The sequence below is a fragment of the Megascapheus bottae genome, chromosome 6 (assembly GCF_031878675.1).
Source record: "Megascapheus bottae isolate mThoBot1 chromosome 6, mThoBot2.hap1, whole genome shotgun sequence".
Taxonomy (NCBI): Eukaryota; Metazoa; Chordata; class Mammalia; order Rodentia; family Geomyidae; genus Megascapheus; species Megascapheus bottae.
Window position 1 is genome coordinate 37509423 of NC_143514.1, and position 21190 is coordinate 37530612.

The 21190-nt window shown below is 34.5% G+C and overlaps 1 protein-coding gene across 4 annotated transcripts in view; it reads right to left on the minus strand.

The window, feature by feature from the left end:
* Lrrc7 (leucine rich repeat containing 7) overlaps nt 1-21190 on the minus strand; it is a 465452-nt gene that overhangs the window by 254265 nt on the left and 189997 nt on the right. For all 4 annotated transcript variants that reach the window (XM_090334630.1, XM_090334629.1, XM_090334628.1 and 1 more), the window contains exon 4: nt 8715-8832. In XM_090334630.1, the coding sequence (XP_090190756.1) occupies nt 8715-8832 (118 nt within the window). The remainder of the gene's footprint in view (nt 1-8714; nt 8833-21190) is intronic.

A 21190-nucleotide genomic window follows, 5' to 3' on the forward strand; every position in this document is an offset into this window, starting at 1 on the left:
TTTTAAAATCATGTTATTGGATTAAGCAAATTGGATGATTAATTATTAACTATAAAGTGGTTGGCATGTGTCCTGAAACAGTTTTAATAATTGTGCTTCTCTCAAATTCAAGTATTTAAATCCTGACCTCTGTGGAAATGGCATTAGGATGCTGAAACTTCTAGAGATTACTGATAATAGGGTTGGGACCCGTTTCTTTTCCTCATCTCCCAAGTAAAGATAGAGACAAGGTAAAGGGTAGCTAGCCATGACTTTTCTAAGGGACTTTTACCTGTCTACACCTTCACCACACCTAGGATCTGCCAGCACCTGGGTGTTATTTATGTGCTTGACAATTTGTAGTATTTTGTTATAGAGCCTCTGGATTATCGTGAAAGTGTTAAAGACAAAAATAACCCTCTCCTCATATTCAAATCAGAATAAGACTTCAGAGAAATGAATGGTTGCACATTGAACAAGCTTCCTGATGCATTCCTGGTTCAAGGATTTCAATGGAGGGTCAAGCTGTGTCGCAAGTTATGAAGCACTGTTAAATGACTGGCTGACAATTCCTGTGAACATAGTAGAGTTCATTATTATTTATGATCCTTACGTAGTTTAACAAAAAAGTTTTTAAATACAATACGTCTCAATCAATGTTGACTTTTAGAAATTGTTTTGTTCTCCCTAGGCTGTTGGATTAAAGGCTATATACAAAGGAAAAGGGAAAGATATGGTGGGTGATTCGATACCTGTAATTCCAGCTTCCTGGGAGTCAAAGAGATTGGCTCAGATTAAAAAAAATCAGGAGAATATATATATATATATATATATATATATATATATATATGTAACAAAACAAAAGGGCTGGAAGAATGGTATAATTATATAGTGCTTGTCTGGAAAGTCCTGATTTCAAACTGAAGTACTTCCAAGAAAGAAAGACAGAGAACAAAGAGAAGAAAGAAAGAGAACATTAGAAAGAAAATTCAACAAAACTTTAATTGAGCAGAAAATATGTAGTATAGTTGGAAGCAATAAATACTTAGACTTAAAAAAGTATTTCAGATATTCTAGAACTCAATAGTTTTATTCGGCATGCATCATTTTTTCAAGAGATTTCAGGGGGATATTTGCTACTAAAATGACATAATAAAGCAGAGAGCTAACTATCTAGGTTGGATCAAGTTAAAATCCTTGCCAAGATCTAAGTGACAAAACAACTAGTGTGTTTAAATATCTTAGCAGGAACTATACAAAACATAGGGAGAATCTTGGCTTGCATGGCTAACAAATAAAACAGGTTAATGAGACAACTACAAAAAATAAGAAAAAACAAAATATAACAGAAGAGTTTGCTATATGCCCCAATTGTGTATTAGATGGCTATATTTTCAGCAGTATTTTTGCTGTGGTTTTCCAAGAGATTTTAATTGGCTTATGAATAGTACTTTCATTGGCTTATGTAGAAAAATAGAGAATTCTACCACTTTACTACATGCATTAATATATGGGTTCTGGAGTACATGGTTTTTGGGTTTTTTTTGGGGGGGGGGTTTCGGTCCTGGGGCTGGAACATAGGTCCTGGGCACTGTCCCTGACCCTCTTTGTGCTCAAGATAAGAGATGAACCACTTGAACCACAGCACTATTTATGCCCTTTTCTGCTTAGATTACTAGTTCATGGACTTTCCTGTCTGGGCTGGCTTTGAACCACGATCCTCAGATCTCAGCCTCCTAAGTAGCTAAGATTACAGGTAAGAGTCACTGGTGCCCGGCTCAGGAAATGTTTATAGTTTATCTTCAATTTGGAGTTCCACCCAAACATAAAAAAACTGGACAGCTTACTATCTGAAATATGTATTAGAAAGTGTGATAGGGTCCCAACTGTGTCACAGACAATATGATATTTTGGTGTTCCCCATTTGTTGCTCCTTGCCTAATACAAAGAGTTGTTTTGAGAGTTTTATTGTGAAGCCTTTGATATCAAACTTAGCACGTAATAAATGCCCACCAAATAATAAATAAAAATGATACATTATTACAATTTAATAATTTTAACAATTTTCAAGGAGTTATATTAGGCAATATTCTATTTATTTAATGAGTGTTGAACCACACACATAAAGCTTAGGTCTTTTAAGGTATCATTTAAAATTCATAATTATATATATCATATGGGGCTCATATATGAAAATGACATTTATGGAAATGAATGTATTTTTGCACTGTCTTCTTCATTCATTTGCACACTATTTTTTTTGCCAGTCCTGGGCATTGAATTCAGGGCCTGAGTACTGTCCTTGAGTTTTCTCAAGGCTAGAGCTCTACCACTTGAGCCACAGTACCACTTCCAGCTTTTTTCTATGTACATGACACTGGATATATATATATATATATATACATACATATATATATATTGTGTGTGTATATATAGTATATATATGTATGTATACTCATATATGCTTATACTTATATACAAATATATTTGTTTCTATACATATATGTATATATCATGAATATAAATACATATTTTAAACATTTTTCTAAATGTTTTCAAACATGGAAACACTGCATTTTATCAGCGAGACCTTAGATTTTTATTGTTTGGAAGAAAAAAGTGGGATTGTCTCTATACAAACAATATAGGTGACTTCTTAACAAAGACCAAATTACGAATGATTTAATTTCAATCAGATGCTGAAGGATGTTATGTGAAATAGAGTATTTAACATCATTTCATGTATGATTAATAAAACTTTCCTTCATTACCAGTCAGCTACTTTCTTGAACATTCACTGTTTATACTTTGATAGAGATATGGTGGATGTATAGACAATGTAAGGTTCAGTTCTTATTTTCATGATGTTTAAGCTAGTAGGAATCATGGTGTATTAGTAGGATTTTTACTAGAATACAGAGAACAGGCTAATCAATTCAGAAATGGCACTGCTGTAATTCTAAGATTGATCAGTCTAGTTGACAGTGCTCAACCTAGACTTTAGATGGATGAGGAGATGGACAACGAGATAGGCAGATGTTTCTTTCTTTCTTGTACTTAGATGGGAGGCTTTTTCTACATGGAATAAGTGCTTGTAACACACTTAATATATTCTATTTTGTGATGAAATTAGGGAGAGTTACAGATTCTTGCAGCAGGCTGAGAAGGTAGCTAAAGAAGGACATTTGGTTTTGGTTCATAAAGTTCTTTAATGCATACAGATAGAGCCTATCTTCAGTTTGTTTGTTTGTGTGCCAGTTCTGGGGCTTTAACTCAGGTCTCACTGTTCTTGAGCTTTCTCAAGGCTAGTTCTTTACCACTTGAACCATAGCACCACTTCCGGCATTTTCTGTGTACATGGTACCAAGGAATCCAATATAGAGCTTTGTGCATGCTAGGCAAGAACTCTACCACTAGGCCACATTCCTGGACAAAGAAACATAAATGGCTTAGGCATAGTACATCAGAGGAGCTGTATTTTAACAAGACTTTTCTTCTTTCCTTCTTCCTTCCTTCCTTCTTTCTTTTCTTTTTTAAAATTTTTGGTTGGTCATGGGGCTTGAACTCTGGTGCTGTGCACTGTCCCTGTGCTCTTCAGCTCAAGCCAGTGCTTTACCACTTGATCCACAGCACTACTTCTCCGTCAGTTTATTTTTACATATAATCATGGGCCAAAGTAGATTCCAGAGAATGGGAAAGCTGTCTTAAAATGAAGGAAGTATTAGTGATTTTCACACTAACAATGCATTAACTATTAAAAGTGAGGCATTGAATAGGCAAAATAATTAGCTCTACAATAAGCTGTCTGTTATTTTTTGCCAAACATCAGAGGGCACATGTAGTTGTATAATGAGAACAACTGAATAATATTATCTAACTAATCTGTAGAAAGTTTATCAAAATAATTTGCCCCAAGAATTTAAAAACTATACACTATGAGTCTCTATTCTTCTTTAATATGCTCAAATATTTATAAAACCATTTAACTAGTTACTCATAACTGTTCTCTCAGCTTTGTTAGAAAGGGAAAATTTCCTGTCCTTCCCTTCAAATAGAAGATGTGATTTATCTTCTGTGTTTTGTGATGGAGATGGGGGTGGCATAACTGAGAAATCAATAAAAACACATATTAATAGCTTCAATTCTGATTCCCTTTCATTATAGCTAACCATAGTGATTTTGCCCACTATGGCGCTGTTCAAATCCATCCATGCATAGTAGTAAGTTTTAGAGGATGAGAGAAAAATCACTTAATTGCTAGACAATTAACAAGAGCTTTCAAATTAATTTATTTTCATTTAAGTCCTTAAATTGTAGTGTCAGAGTCTCTATGCTGCTATGACAAATCAACAATCAAATTTGAAATGAAATCATTGCCTAATTAAACCTATCACTCGTTATCTTTCTTTATCTTGTAAAACAATCTACTATATTTTGGCCATGTATCAGCTTTACAAATAGGCATAGACTATTTATTCAGAGATCACAATATCATGAAATATATTCATCTCGAATACACATAGGATTTTAATTTTACTACTGAATTAAGATGTGTGTAATAATAGATAAAATCCATTGGAATGGAAAGTAGTTTATTTACTTTTGCATCTCTGAATGTAATTAGGAAACAAACAATTATGAGAGTCTGGAAGAATAGATATTTCTTTCTTTCTAGCTAAATGATAGACAGATGACCATTTTGATAAAATTGACTGAATTCTTTATAAAAGTCAAGGTTAATTTACTTATTTTTAGGGAAGGAAGAATGCAATCTTTATTGAACACAAGAAGTTAAAATCTCATTTTTCACTTCACTGCTTTCTAGTTAATTTGGTATTTTGTATGCTACAAGTAGGCGAATATTCTAAGTATTGGGTTAGTTTTTAAATTTAAATTTATTTGGAATGATGAATAAGAACAAAGTAACTACATATTTATGGTGTGCCATGTGGCATTTCCATACATATGCCCATTGGCTAATATTAAAATATTAAATTCTTCCTCAAACATTTATCATTTGCTTGGTGGAAACATTCATGCCTCTTTCTTAACTTTTGAAATATTTAGTACTTCAGAATTTTTTTTTTGCTGGTCCTGGGCTTGAACTCAGGGCCTGAGCACTGTCCTTAGGCTTTCTCATGGCTAGAGCTCTACCACTTGAGCCTAAGCCCCACTCCTGGCTTTTTTCTATGTATGTAGTACCGAGGAATCGAACCTGGGTCTTCATGCATGCTAAGCAAGAACTCTACCACTAGGCCAAACTCCCGGCCTCCAATATTGTCATATTTTTAAGGGAAATTATTTTATAAAATGCTATTTAACTGCAAAATAGTTATCAGGAATTTGGTCTCCATGTATTCCAGGTATCATACTTTTAGCTCTGAATGAATAAGACAGTCCTTGATTTCAAGATTCTGGAAGTACAGAAGTTAAATTAAAAAGCAATATCTGCCTAGTATGAACAAGATCTCGGGTTATATTTTCTAGCACTGCAAAAAATGAGAAGTTCAAAGAAAGCCATATAGAAGGTAAAAAATCACAGCAAGGAACAATTTTCTGTGTGTAGCTGTCAGAAAAATTTCGTAGAATCTCTAACTCCTAGAATGTCTTTTTAAAGGTGAAGAAGCTTCCATGTGGCGAGAATTGTGTAGAGCATGGGGAAAAGGAGTCCTCTGAGCAGAGCAAATCACGAGGAATCAGCCTGATGCCTGAGAAATGTCTCTTTGGTCGCCCTTGAGGATGAAATGGAAAAGATCACCAGCTGAGGATGTGGTTAAGACGTTGCATGAAAGCTATTCTCTCAGATTGTGCCACAATTTCTTTATACATGATAGAGCATCTACAATGAGGTTTTAATATGAAATGGTATTCGTGAATTACGGAGAGAAAAAATAGTGAATTTAGAGGACAGGGAGATGAACTGAATAGAGAAAGCAGAGACCGGCGTCTATGTTGAAAACTTCAGCCTTGAGAGAATCCATGTCATTAGGGGCCACTAATCTACATCCAAGCATATTTTAGCCAGGTTCTTGCTAGGTCCCTATGTCACAAAGGAAGCCTTTGCTGCATGCTGTTAAATGCCAATGCTGCGGACAAGTGTGCCCTACTAAACTTGACCTTTTCCACTAGGGTTACTCCGGCTTGGTGAACTGCAATGCTGAAGCTGCACTTAGTTTTCTTCTCTTGATGTATTCCCAAAGGATGTATTACACTCTTTAATCAACTGTTCAGGTGTCTGTCACAGAAACCAGTGACAGGTTTGTTTTTTCCAGCCCTGAGGCTTGAACTCAGAGCCTGAGCACTGTCCTTGGACACATTTTTATTTCAAAGCTAGCATACTGCCATTTGAGCCACAGTGCTGCTTCTTGATTATTCTAAACCCAGGGCTTCATGCGTGCTAAGTGCACTCTACCACAAGACTACACTCCCAGCCAGTGACGGTGTTTTTTTTTTTTTTAAGCTATGATTTCTGAAAAAGCTAATCAAATGAAGTATACATTTTAATATTTGAAATATTAAGCAGTGGCTGATATAACCTCATACCACAATTTAACATTGTACTAATATTGCAATTTTAGCATCCTTTGTGTAGCTTTTTGAATCAATACTTCCTGAAAATAGGGAATTATAAGCAAAGCTAATAGATACTAAATTATAATGTCAAGCATCTCTAAAGTTGCTCAGAGCCTTACTTCTGAAGGGAAGAAGTACAATTTGTGATTCACTTACTGGAACCAAAAATTTCTTGATATAAGATGCCATGAGGAGTTGTTATATGCTCTCACAATCTGTATGTTTCTTAGAAGCCTCACGTTTATATTTGACCATACATTGCTGTTTGCTCCTCTTTAAAAATGAGATGAAATTTTATTTACTAAGACTAACAAGCTAAAACAAATGGAAGGCAATGGGATTTGTTACTGCACCATGCGTCATTTCTCAGAACCTATGATTTGAAAGTAGAATTTGGTTTATGAAATTATATAACTATATAAGTAGGTAGTAATTGTAGAAGTACAAAATTATTAATTCATACAAGTAAATTACCTGTCAATTTCTTATTACAGATTAAAGGCAGGCCAGAGATTATTTTTAAGAGAGCGTAAGCCAAATTGCTCTTCTCCTTGTGTACCTCCTTGATTGGCTTTCCAAAAATTGTCTAAGTGGTAAATCAAGTTGCTGTAGAAAGAGATTGGTGTTCTTCATTTATATTTCTATTTTCTCCTTGAAACATAATGCTCTACTTTATTTAGATGCCACTGTTTTTCAAGAAACTCTGTAGTTTAGATCCTATACTTGAACTATTTTCTAATAATACAGTCATCTTAATTAGTCTTCCCATACTCTACAAACTTATACTTGTAATTTATGCCATATAATTAAGCACTTCATTGAGTAGCGTTTTGTGATATTGGTAATTATTTATGGATGTCAGTCTTCATCAGTGACACTGTGAACTTCATGATGACTCTGAACTATTCATTCATTAATTCACAGAGCAAATACTTATGATTCTACAGTGTGCCAAATGTTCTTTGTAGCAATAGAAATAGATCATGATGAACAACAGCAATAATAACAAAAAATTGAGGATAAGCTGGGTGCGGCGGCTCATGCTTGTAATCCTAGCTACTCAGGAGGCTGAGATCTGAGGATCAAGGTTGAAAGCCAGCCCAGACACAAAAGGATCTGGGAGTCTTTTTTTTTCTCATCATTTTCTAAATCAATACAATTTCTCAAATGCACTTTTTTTCTTAAAGAAGTACTTCTAATCTCTGTCAAAAGGGAAGCAAGGAAAGTGACCCCTCCCCCCACCTTGTAGACACTGAAATACAGGTCTGGGAAACCAGGATCGACCCAAACTAAAAGGGCATTTTAAAAAATATCAACTAATATAGAGTTTACATAGTTTATGCTTCCACTGAAATTCTACCAGCTGCATTTTCAGGTTCGAAAAAATGTTTCCACATCTAAGAGTTTCAAAAACATTTAAGCTCTGGGTAGCAGGCCCTGCTTAGGACCTGAGACTTTTATCTCCAATTAACCTCTAGAAAATGGGAAGTGGGGGTTGGCTCAAGGGTAGGGCAGTAACCTTGAGCTGAAGAGCTCAGGGACAATGCTCAGGCTCAGGGATAAGGCAGTAGCCTTGAGCTGAAGAGCTCAGGGACAGAACCCAGGCCTAGTTCAAGCCCCATCACACACACACACACACACACACACACACACACACACACACACACACACACACACCAAAAAATGAGAATAGCATGGAATTTTAATACTATTGAGTCTTTGCAAAACAAAAACAATTTAAACATGTTATATGCTTCAATATTTAAATCACTGGCTAAAACAAGCCTGATTGGAGACCGCCCTGTTTTATCCATGCTTCACCTTGCACCAAGTACATCAACTGAAATAATCAGAGAACTCCTTCTCTGTGTCCATGTCAAGCACAGAGTTCAACTAGGTAACATTTTACATTCTCATAGTAAATGGTAGGTTTACATATCTGAATGTGGAGAGAAGTAGACCTCATGAATTAAGCATATTGCAAGGGTAGGAGAAAGAAGTTTTCCATCTTTGGATTATGATTTGGGATTTAACTCTGTCAAAAATTAAGTTTTAGTTACAAAAAAGCCAAATAAACTATTTTATATTATTCTGTAAAAAAAAAACTTTAAAACACATTTTCAGTAAAGATAAGTCTCAAGATAAAGAGAGAAGACTCTTACCATTTTTACTGATGTCCAGTTCTTTAAGATTAACTAAACTAGCAATAGAGGTTGGCAGGTTCGAAAGGTCATTATCAGGAATACTTAGTTTTCGTAGGGCTTGACAGTTGAACAATTGCTGTAATAGAAAATAATCATCAGTCAAATCACAGTTTGGTTAAATCCATTCATACATAAACTCAGGAACAAAATTCAAGACACAGATTTAAAAAAGATTTGCTATAAAAGCCTTCCTCACTTTTCTTACACACCCACCTTCTTAATGTTTTCAGAACAGTTTCATCTTCCATCGCCATGTCAGTGCCTCACTATTTTTGCCTACCCAGATGCCAAGCTTGAAGTTTGCTATTTTCCATTCAACTTGAATCTTATTGATTTTGTTTTCTTTGAAATAGCTTCTGGAGTTGTCACCTTCCATTCCTACAGCTACCTGGGTTACTTCACTTCTCTTTTCTGCAATCATGTTAGATTTCAGAAAGCTTTTCCTAAAGTGGAAGTATCTATTCTGTCACATTGAATAGTTATTTGTATGTCACACAGAATGACAATACATCAGAATACAAGAGCTTACATTTCTTTTATGTCTTCCTGCCCTGTTTCATAAATAACTATGAAATGAAACATTTAACTTCTGATGTTTGGTGAAAAACATTGTTCCTTTCTTCACATTTTTCCATTATGACTAAGTATAGAATGGGGAAAAGCCTGGAGTTGAAACAATGGTTCTTGAATCCAGCATATTCATAGTTATTGGAAGGCAGAGTACTAATTTAAAATGTAGATTCAGAAGCTCCAATCAAACATGAATCTGCATTTTTAGCAAGCACACTAGTAGTCCAGATATATTGATGTATGTGTTTCCAGTATCATTTTCAGCAAAACAATAAGTTCAGTTTTAATGCTGCCCAACTCATCTTGACTACTATTAGATATTAACAGCTTGGATAGGATTTTTGATTCATCTCTGGAAGAATTATCTGAAGATCTTTTCAGGTTTGATAATTTTTATTTTGTTTTTGCAGTTTCCAAAGACAAAGTCTGGCTGCAGTATGTAACTGGCTCTTGGTATATTTAACCATAACTTTTCTTAATGTGACCCATTTTTTAGAGGAAAAAGTAGTAGCTAATGGTTGTTTTTTTCTTAAATCACTAACTTTTTAGAAAAGCTGTGCTCCTAGATTTACGATAGAACAAAACCTAGATACATATAGTATGATACTAAATGTAAGGACCTCCAGGATATAGAAACAAAAGCCATATAAGGAGTGATTGTTGTCCTTAATGTATTATGTTATCTTTCATTTCTTTTGCTGTCCCTTGGTTATCTCATGTTGTTACAGTATTTCACCTTGTTATCTGATATATTGTATATATGCGTATTTGGTTATTTGAAATAGGATAGGGAAGGGGGAGAAAACAAGATGAGGGGCAGGGGAAGGTTGATGGAAATGGGGACTAAGACATGAGAAAAGGTATCAATGTTTGTGACGTAATACACCTTCTATCTGGTGAATATAATGTAATCCTTCTATTAATTACAATAAAATATATGAAAAAAACAAGAAAGAAAAACTGTGTTGCAAGTTTGTGCAACTTGCTATGTAAGATATAAAATGAAGTTTCATATATCTTTGGCTTTTTACAAAGATAATTTGCAGTAACTTTTACACTGTTAAAAATTTTTAGCATTTATATACACAATTGCATTTCTTTTTATTAAAACTAAAAAGAAGAACACTAATAGACACTGTTAGAGAGGCTCCAGTAATTTCTAATTTTCTTCCCAAAACTATAAAAACCAATGTGCATACTCAGTAAATGTCAAATTTATTTTTAGTACATAATTCTGTTAAAACTCTTCCATTTATATCCAGATGAAATATAATTAGTTATGGAGTGAGAGCTTCTAAAATCAATTACTGGGCCACTGATTTTACTAAGATTTACTAATCAGTCTTTAGTCTGACTACAGTACATATTTTAGGCTAAAGATTTTCTTTGAAACTTCTCTCAAATCCCAACTAAATTATCTATCTATTGCTCTCAATAATTTATACAAGTCCAGTATTCTTCATTAATTTTAAATGAAGTCACATCAGGGGAAAAAAGCCATGGAATCTCCTGAGTATGCCACACTAAATAAAATCTCAGGCCTCTCTCATGTAGAGTGAAGCATCTGGAAGCAAACTGACTTGTGCTCTATTTTGTTTGGCTCTTTTACAAACTAGCTATGAAGTTTTGTGCAAATAATCTAAAAGCGTGGAAACTCAGATTTTCTGCCTGTAAAATAAGTTTCCTAACTTGAAATGTATTGAGAGATGAAAAGAGTTACTATATTTTATCACTCGTAAGTCCTGTATTTTTCCCTCTTCAGCATCTTTGGTATGTGTAAATGCATCTGGCAATCAAGAATAAGTTATTTATAAGGCATACTCTATTTTAATAAATTAAAACTACTATGTTTATGGTGCATCCAATAGTCAGATAACCCACCAACGTTTGATAAATGAAATATTTGAAAAAATGTAAGACCACTTGTCATACAGTGTAGTTTAAGATTTGTATTCATAGACACAGGGGCATACCTACCTATGTAGTGTTCAATTTCTTCAATTTTCTTAGATGAGGAGGCCTTTGAAGGCTTTCGGTCATGCATGTAAATTTGTTTTTGGTGTTTATATGTTTCTTCTTCTTACATGTTATAGTGACCTCCACACAGATTCTTATACATAGTTTATGCTCAATCAATGTTTAAGAAAGTATGCTTAAAGGAAAAGTGAGGGCTAAATTCTAATTAACACAGTTCATTTGAATGAGTTTCACATATGTAGATGTTCTCACTAGAGATAAGTTTTATAGACAAATTTTGATTTTGCCATTAACATTAATTTTTATTTATTCTGCTGCTTATAAACCATATTTTGCCCAATAATTCTTCCATGATATTACATAATTTAATATGAGTATACTTTTTAATGACTCATGATGAGTACAAATTGGCAATGAAATAAATATAGCACTTTAGTGGCTTTTCCAAGATTACAGCTTTGAATGAAAAATGATTATTGAGTGGGTATAATTGTTCAATATAGCAGGAAAGAATAAATATAATTAACACCTGACTAGAATAACACTGTCAATAATCTTATTTATCTAGCTTTTAATTTACAAATGTTATTTTCACATTGCAAAACAATAACTCTTATGTCTTAGAAGGCTTTTGTGCTAAAGTGCTCTTTGTCTGCAGCCAAAAAAAATTTAACAATAAAGAAATTGGATTGAGAAAAGTATGCAATTTAAATCACTGGTTCCAAACTTGACACTTAGAACTGAAGGAGAAACAGTCATGTTTTTTTGTTTGCTTGTTTGTATGTTTTTTGTCAATCATGGAACTTGAACGCTGGGCCTAAGCGCTGTCCTTGCGCTCTTCAGCTCAAGGTTACTGCCCTACCCCTGAGCCACAATCCCTCTTTCTGTTTTCTAGTGAGTAACTGGAGATGAGTCTCACATTTTTTAGTGTCTGGGCTAGATTTGAACCATGATCCTTAGATATCAGCCTTCTGAGTAACTAGGCTTATAGATGTGAGCCACTGTGCCCGGCTGGATTTTGTTTTGCTATTTTAAAATTGCATTTAATTATCTTTACTTAGCTGTAAAAAGGTATTTACAATTCAGCAGATCCATTTGCAAGTACAATGTGTTTTGGTCAATGCCGCCCCTTGTACCATTCTCCCCCATCCCCTCCCACCTTTATTTTCATGATTTCTTTGGATATACATTGAATGTTATAAATCCATTCTACCCTCTTCCTTCCTTTCTTCATTCATCTAATTCCCTCGGTTTGACTTTCATTTGTACCATTCAAATGTTGGTTTCCTGGTATTCATTTTATTGAACTGTGTGGTAGTTTTTTTTAAGGAATTACACCACTTGATTTCTCCCCTGCAAATACCATATTTCGGTTAATATGTTTGTGTACATTTGCATTTTGCTTTGATTCTTTGTTTTTGTGAGAAATAATATGAAAAGAAAAGATCCAAAAGTTGAAAATAAAAATATTTGGAGCTGAAAACTCTATGCTTTAAAAAGTATTTCATTTATTCATTCATATTCATTTATTCTCTCATGTATGGAGACCTGCTAGATGACAGAATTTAAGCTACATGCACAGAGTACAAAGTAAATCAGTGACCACATTTGGACAAACATTTAAGTACACTGTGAAAATCTACATTCCCTCTTTTTCTCCATAATTTCCCACAGACATAGGGGTCTAAAAACACATATTGTTTAGATTTACTTGGGTTAATCTCTATCATCTATGTCACTTTCCTTTTTTATTAAATATTGTATTGTCCTTATTCCATGATCATGTAACTACCAATCATTTAATTAATAATTTTATGCTTCATATGATAGAACTTTCTTAAATACTCAACTATTCACAGATTTTGGGGTTATTTAGTCTTGAAATGTTCTCATATGAATAGTGCTGTTAAGTATATATTTTATATACATGCTAATATACATACAGAAATAAGTACATAAATAGAAATACATAAGCACACATACAGAAATAAAGGAACAAAAATGGGTATTTTTTAGTACACAGATTAATATGCATACCAAAAAGTTTCTTTGCATAAGGAGACCCAGATTTAAATTCTTTACATAATATTACAAATTGTTTTCCAGATGGCTTTAGTAATTAAACACTGAAATTAAGTGTTTAAATTAATATTTTTATTTCTTTATACTGTAATTAAAATTTGGAAATGTGAATTAGTTCATCAAATTGTTTCACTATTAATTTGACTATTCTATCTCTTGATATTACTGCTTTTCTATCAATATTTGTGAATAAGTTTAGATTTTAAAAAGGCTTCTAGGCAACAAATTTACTTCTCAGATTTTTTTCCCAGTCCTGGGGCTTGAACTCAAGTCCTGAGCACTGTCCTTGGGCTTTTTCCTCAAAGCTAGAGCTTTACCACTTGAGCAACAGCACCACTTCAGGCTTTTCTAAGTATGTAGTACTGAGGAATCAAACCTGGGTCTTCGTGCATGCTAGGCAAGCACTCTACCACTAGGCAAATCTCCTGGCCTACTTCTTAGTTTTTAACTTGCTCAAATATCTGATTTTTCTCTTCTGATGCATTCTTCTGGATGCTATAGTTTGTGTGTGTGTTCTTAGTTAATTAGAGGTAAGAGTCTCATGGACTTTCCTTCTTGGGCTGGATATAAACCACGATTCTCACATATCCTGAGTAAGATTACAGATGTAAGCCGCCTGTACGCATGTGAATTTTTTTTGGAAGAAGTAAAGTAAGGACCCATATATGACTAATTGTTACAGCATCATTAAAAAATGCCCATTATTCCTTTACTTATTTCCAAAACAGGTTTGTTTTATATGTGATTTCTATGTAAGTATTGGTCAGTTTTTAAAAGTACTATTTCTGGACTATTGAACTGTCTATTTATCTTTCATTCTAGTTGGCTCACCGGAATTCCACAGCTGTGCTTAGTGCTAGAGCAAAATGCAAAGGAACATGAGAGGAAGCTGCATGAGGAAGACACAGTTCAACCAGCTTGAGATGAAGGGGTAGCTTCCTGAGCAGAAGTCAGTACAGGGTGGTGTTCTAGATTACTTCCATCAAGGAAGTAGTATCAGCAGGAATAGTTCCACCCTCTGTCCATTAGAAGCGGAAGAACATCACCAATCACCATATTCTGAACTGTGTAGAGGGGAACGCAAAGACTTTATTCAGAATGGGAACTCTTGAAAGACTCTCCTGGTGAAAATGTTTAGATAATCATTTCTTTTAGAGCTATTATTTCAGAGATAGCTCCATAAAAATATTTGAGAATACTCATGGGTATCTTCATGTACACACAAAACTGTACACATTCACATATAATTTCAGGCACTTTCAAATCAAAATGAAGTCTTGATTTGCATCTGTGGGCTAGGTTAATAGTTCTTATCCTAACAGGTTATATTTGAAATGGCCAAAATATTATGTTCATATGATGCTCATACTTTTTTAGCAGCTCTTTGCTTTCTTCAAGAAAATGTCCAGATTCTCACATGTATCTGTGAAGTCTTTCACTTCTCTGGTTTCTCATTTTGCCATTCTTCTTGACCCATATCTTTTTCTCCTAGTTTTCTTTCTAGTCTCATGCAAACAATAATCACCCTGCATGGCCACAGAGGGAAAGTTATTTCACTGGACTTTGATTCCCTTTCCTCTGCAAAGGATGGCTCATTGGCCGCTACTTTTTTCTTCCTGCTCCATTCCACATCTTCTCTACCATGTGTCTAAGTTCATGCTTTTCAGGTGACAGGATGAGGCTAAGTTATTTGTCCTTTGCATTTTTGTAGCATTCATTTATCTTTTCCCTTCTGTTTTGTATTGCATTACTGGTGATTGAACTAGGACTGTATGCTTGCTACATCAGCTATGTAACCACTCTTCCATTTGTGCCCTGCCTGCCCCCAGTCTTTTTCATGTACTTTGTTTTTACATAGGATCTCAGTAACTGCCCACACTGGCCATCGAATATTAATCCTCCTGCCTCTGCCTCCCAAGTAGTTGTATTTATTGGCCCTCATCACCACAATTTGCCTTCAGAACATTGTCTACTTCTCCTTATTGAAATATGGAGTGCTTATGCTTTGATTACTTGATTACATGTGTCTCTAATTCCAGGCACACTGAGAGTATGCCACCCAATGCCAGGAACATCATACTCACTTAATATAAAAATGTTCTTTCATAATTATTATTCTTCAGCAGAGTGACATTATATCAAAATAGCTACTATTCCTTGAGTATAATGAAATTACGTTACAGAGAAAGTGGGAGAAAAACATGGGAAGAGGTATCAATATTCAGGAAGTAGTATGCCCATTACCTGATGAATGTAACAATAACCCCTGTATACATCACCCCAACAATTATTAAAAAGTTATGTAACTCATCATTCTTAAAGTAAAACTGAAAAGAAGGTATTTTTATAGCAAAATTGAAAAGGATGCATTTTTTTTTCTCTCTCTCTTTTTAAAGGTGAGAAAACTCAGCTTTTGTGAGATTATGCAGCATAATCTGTATAATCTACATTATCACATCCCCATTTTGGAAAGGCAACAGAGAGCAGATAATGGATGGTGGCTTTCTGTGTGGGGACTGAATGAGAAAAGAACAGCAGGCCATGATAACAGTGGTATGTATGTGTGTATGTGTGTATGTGTGCGTGCGTGTGTGTGTGTGTGTGTGTGTGTGTGTGTGTGAAGGGAGGAGATTCACAGTCAATGACTGCTAACAGCAAGGATTTAAAATTAGAACAAATATGATAGCACTGTATTGAAGTCCAATTCAAATGCTGCCTTGCACCACGTTAAAGCATTGGATTAGATATTACCATTAGATTATTATCATCACGTGTATATATCTAGGCTTGTAAAATTATTGATCCTATATGAATATCGTAAAAGTGAATGACTTCCTTCCAAACTACAGCTCCTTGGGCCGGGGCAGGAGGGGGATACAAACAAGAATATAAATGGTTTAGTTTTTCACCGGAAGAAAAAAAAAGTAGTCAGTGTGAACTTTGAAAACATAAGAGCGTTTCCTGAAGAGTTTCTTATAAAATAATGAATGCCCAACATGAGGGCTGTGGGGCTGTTATGTTGGCACATGTGGATATTACCAGGGAGAAGGCCCAATTATTCAATTGGCTGGCAACACTGAATGGTGTTTTTTTGTGTGTGTGCTTTTGTCTGTTCGTTTTAAGAAGTATTTCTCTTGAATCTCTTTTGCCCATGTTCAGTCTATAGCATTTCCATATTTACTGGGAATGTATTTCAAAGAAATTATCTTCACTTAGGAAAGAGCCAATTCAGAAACAATAAAGCATAGTTTCACAGATGCAGCTCATGAAATGGTAGCTTTCTAATGGCAATATTTTCTAACTGCTTTCTCTTTCTCCTCCTATCTTTCCCTCTCTCTAACCCTGTGTCCATACCCTTCTTCCTTTTATCCACTATTAATTCCTTCATATTTCCCATTTTTCTAGACTGCTTGTGTACAGTGAGCATCACTTGACCATCTCTTCTGGGACAGGAACATTGACACGATTCATAAAAAACAAACAAAAATGTTAATAAACTCTTTAATAAAAAAACAACAAAAACCTCAAAGAATCTCTTCTTCAAAGTTATTTGAGTCTGACAGCACAAATCACCTAGTCAAATAGCTATTATAAATGCAGAAAAAAATAGTCTATCAATAAACACCATAGCAGAGACAGGGATGGCAAAGTGCATTTTATATTAAAAGAAATATCTCTGACTTTGCCATAGAAAAATGGAGTGTGGTGAACAATGTGCTTTTTAATTGCTTTGCCTTCCTTTCTTTTTTTTGGTGTTCCTTTCTTACAGTGACATTTACCCCTTAAATGTTCATAAGCAAGGAAGTAACTTATGAAGATTTTTGCTTTTGACAAACAATGGATACCTGTTATCAGATGTGGGCCAGTAAATGGTTTAAAAAAGCATCAAGGTTGAAAATATTGCAAAGTGTAGGTCAGGCACTGTTAGTAAGAGTTAAGTAGGCAATATCAGTAGGGGGCTGAGTAGGGAGGATATTTAAAAGGAAATATCATTAGGAATGGGTACCAGTACTATGTAAGGGCTTAAAGGGAAGATTGTGATGTATTAGGTAAGTCTCAAGTAGTTGTGGTCATGTTGGCTTGGTGTGGAAGGAATTGCACTGGATACAATACTGATAGCATTAAGTAAGATTCCAACAATACAAAAGGAAAACACAATTCTTTCTATTGTATTTTTAGCACTTCTAGTTTGCTAAAGAAACTCCTTTGTTTCTTGCAGAAAGTTGACAACTAAAATAAATACATTATAAAATTATAATTTTTTGCAGCTAATGAAGACAATTACTGTTGTCTTACAAATGCAAATCTTCTCTGTAACATGTTTTTGAGTAATTTTTCCATTTTTGAACAACAAGGCTACTTTAGCATTTGTTGCTGTCCCAGAAGAAGAGAATATAACTGAATAAATATTAGTCATAATATACAAGATAAAACATTGCAATACCTATCCAATTAAATAACATAAATTTAAAAGACATTAAAATGAAGATATCTTAACTTACATGTCTGTTATTATTTGATAACAGTTAGGTAATAACATTTAGAAATAAGCAAAGCAAAAGGAAAAGCTGATCAGAAAAGCATATCCTTAATTTTTAAATTGGATCCATCTTCATTGGGTATGAGCATTTGGGGTAGATTTCAGATAGTCCTACTAACATCTCTACTAAGCTGAAGGGAGAGCATGTATATGAACACAGGAAGGTGTCTCTTGACACTTGAGATTTTTCTCTTTTTTTCCTTTTTTGTTTTTAGTAACTACAAATTGTAAAGTGTTTGGTTAATTGATATTTAAGGAAGTATTCACTTTGTCAAATGGGATCAAGAATTGAGCCAGTTAGAGCAGAATGAAGGCTGGGAAGATGTGAGGGTTAAGACCAGCTCATAGAGGTTTACTTGACAGAACAACTGAATGAACCTCTACAGAAGGAAGAGTTTTGTGTTTCTTTTTCTGTGTATGTGATTTTCCATGGAAGGTGGGCTAGTAGGAGGAATAAAGGATGAGGTCTAACAGGACAGAGAAAATAGGAGGGAGGGTTTAAGAGGGGGAATTTGACTTGCTCAGTATGAATATGAGTAAGTTTCAAGGTAGAGAGATATGGTCCAAATACTTTGTGTACAAGTGTGAAAACTGAACAGTGAAACATGTTAAAGTTAGTTTAGGAAGTGGAGCAAGGGGATGAAGGAGAGTCTGATATAATACATTGTAGGCATCTACAGATAAGGCAAATGGAATCTGTTTGTACATCTAACTGATGCTAATAAAAATGTGAATAAAAAGTAAAAAGACGAGATGGTATAATAGATATGTGAGTCATCAGTGTGCAGCTGAGACTATAAGAACAGATGAATGTGTTAACTCAGATGGAACCAGACAATCAGGAGCCTTCCCTTTTATTCCCTTGAAACTGCATTTTAAAGTAACAAAGGAAAGTTTTGCCTGGTCTTGTGAATCATGGGTCCTTGCCTTACTAGGCCTTCCTAATTGCTTTGACAATGCCACCACTTTTTGCTTGGAACTCCCAGTACCCTTGGTTTCTGTGACTTTGTTCTCTAAATAGAATGCTGGCTTCTGGTGTTAGGGTGCTGTACACACTGGATCTATAGGTATTGGCCGTCCTCTACATCTTGGAGAATCAGATTTCTCTTCAGGCCATTAAAAGTGCTTCACTGACAATGACAGAGGCAGCCATTACTAACGTTAATGAGTAAATTCATGTAGTTCCTTTTTCTTTTACAAGTGTTTATGTAGCCAACACTTAATTATTTAGAACAAACAGCAAGAACCTTTATTTTTATTAAAGACCACTGACACAGAATCTACTGAGCTTATGGTGATAAAATGCAACATAATTAACCTTTATTGCTTTCTCAACAAAAGGAAATAGACCTTTAATTCATCCATTTACAATTTGAAAAACAAGAACGCCAACAACAGAAATCCTAGTTCCTTGTGTAATAAACTTTTCTTTGTATGTGTTTGTTACATACACACACACACACACACACACACACACACACACACATACACACACACACACCCTAAAATGAAAATCAACAGCAATTGTTACCAAAAAGCAAAACATAGTCAAAATGCCTCTAAATAGAGAGATGAAATATTGGTGTTTCCTCTAAAATTCTTACTGGTCAAGCAAACTCAGGAAGGGTTTTGTTTTAATAGTTGCAACCACAAATTATTTCCTTATTGAGAAAAAACAAATAGAAGAGGAATTTAGTACAACCTACTTCTTTCTACATAAATTTTGGAAGAATAAGTATATGTGAATAATTTCCTCATCTTATTTCACTGTTAATATAGTAAAGAAGAAAATATCCTTTACGGAATGTGGAACTATTATTTCTCATTTCTTTTAGAAAAAAATCAATCCCTTTAGTTAAACTTTTCTTGTTAAATTGAGAATCAGTGCCGAATTAAAATATCAAAAATGACTAAAACTAGTATGTACATATTTGCCCAATGTGTGTGTGTGTGTGTGTGTGTGTGTGTGTGTGTGAGTGTGTGTGTGTGTGTATGTGTGTGTGTGTGCCACTCTTGGAGTTTGAACTCAGGGTCTGGGTGCTGTCTCTGGGTGCTGTGTGTTTTTGCACTAGTATTCTATTACAAATGAGATACAGTCTCATTTGTATTTGTGTATGTGTGTGTGTGTGTGTGTGTGTGTGTGTGTGTGTGTGTGTATAATGATTAATTGGACATGTGAATCTCTTGGATTTTCTTCCCTCGGCTGACTCTGAACCATGGTCCTCTGACCTCAGCCTCCTGAGTAGCAAGGATTATAAGCATGAGCCACCAGCAGCCAGTTTTGTTTTTGTTTTTTCATCATAGATTTTTATTTTGAAGTTGATTCATTATGTGTAAGCTTACTTTCACATAATGAATTGATCCTTAATTTTGCTTCAGGGATCAGTCTATTAAATACCCAGCAATTATGCTTCCATTAGATAAAATTCAACATCCATAATTTATTCTTGATCAATCTATTTTTGTGCTATAAGGGATGCTCTTGTGTGGAGTATGACAGATTTGGCTTCCAAATATAAAGAGCTTTATCTTTTGTGATTGTTGTACTTTATGTACTATGTTATTTCTCTTCTCCTTTTTGCCCTTTGGTTAATCTCATATTGTTACTCTATCTGACTTTGTTACCTGGTATATTGTACATACGTTTATTTGTTTATTTGAAATAGGGAAGAGAAGGGGGAAAACAAGATGTTTGGGAGAGGGTAGGGTAGAGAAATGGGGACAAAAACATGAGAAGGGGTTTCAATGTGTGAGAAGTAATGCACCTACTACCTGGCAAATGTAACTGTAACTCCTCTATACATTACCCAGCCATAAAAAATAAAATAAAAAATTATATATCTGAAAAAAAACCAAATATTTTCCTTTGAACTGGGCTCCTTTCCCTAACATTAAAACATCAAATAGATGATCAAGCCCAGTAAATTTTGCTGCTTAGAAGTTTTTCTACTCAGTTTATTTTCTTCTATCCTTAAGGTCTTTACCTTGGGGCCAAGTCAACATTAGCTCTTACAGATTCCATAAGCTCTGTGAAACTGGCCTCCCAGGCTTTGAGTTTACCCTTTATAATTTCTTAGCATAGCCAGAACTATCTTTCTAAAATACATACTCACTCTTGGTACTACCCAAACAAACCTTTCAGAATAAAATTCAAATTCCTTTTCTGCCTGTAAAAGCTCTTTAATATTTTCTCCAGCCTCATTTATTCTTTTCACCCTTGCTTATTTAAATAATATTCCATTTTTTTCAGTAACATAAACTCAAA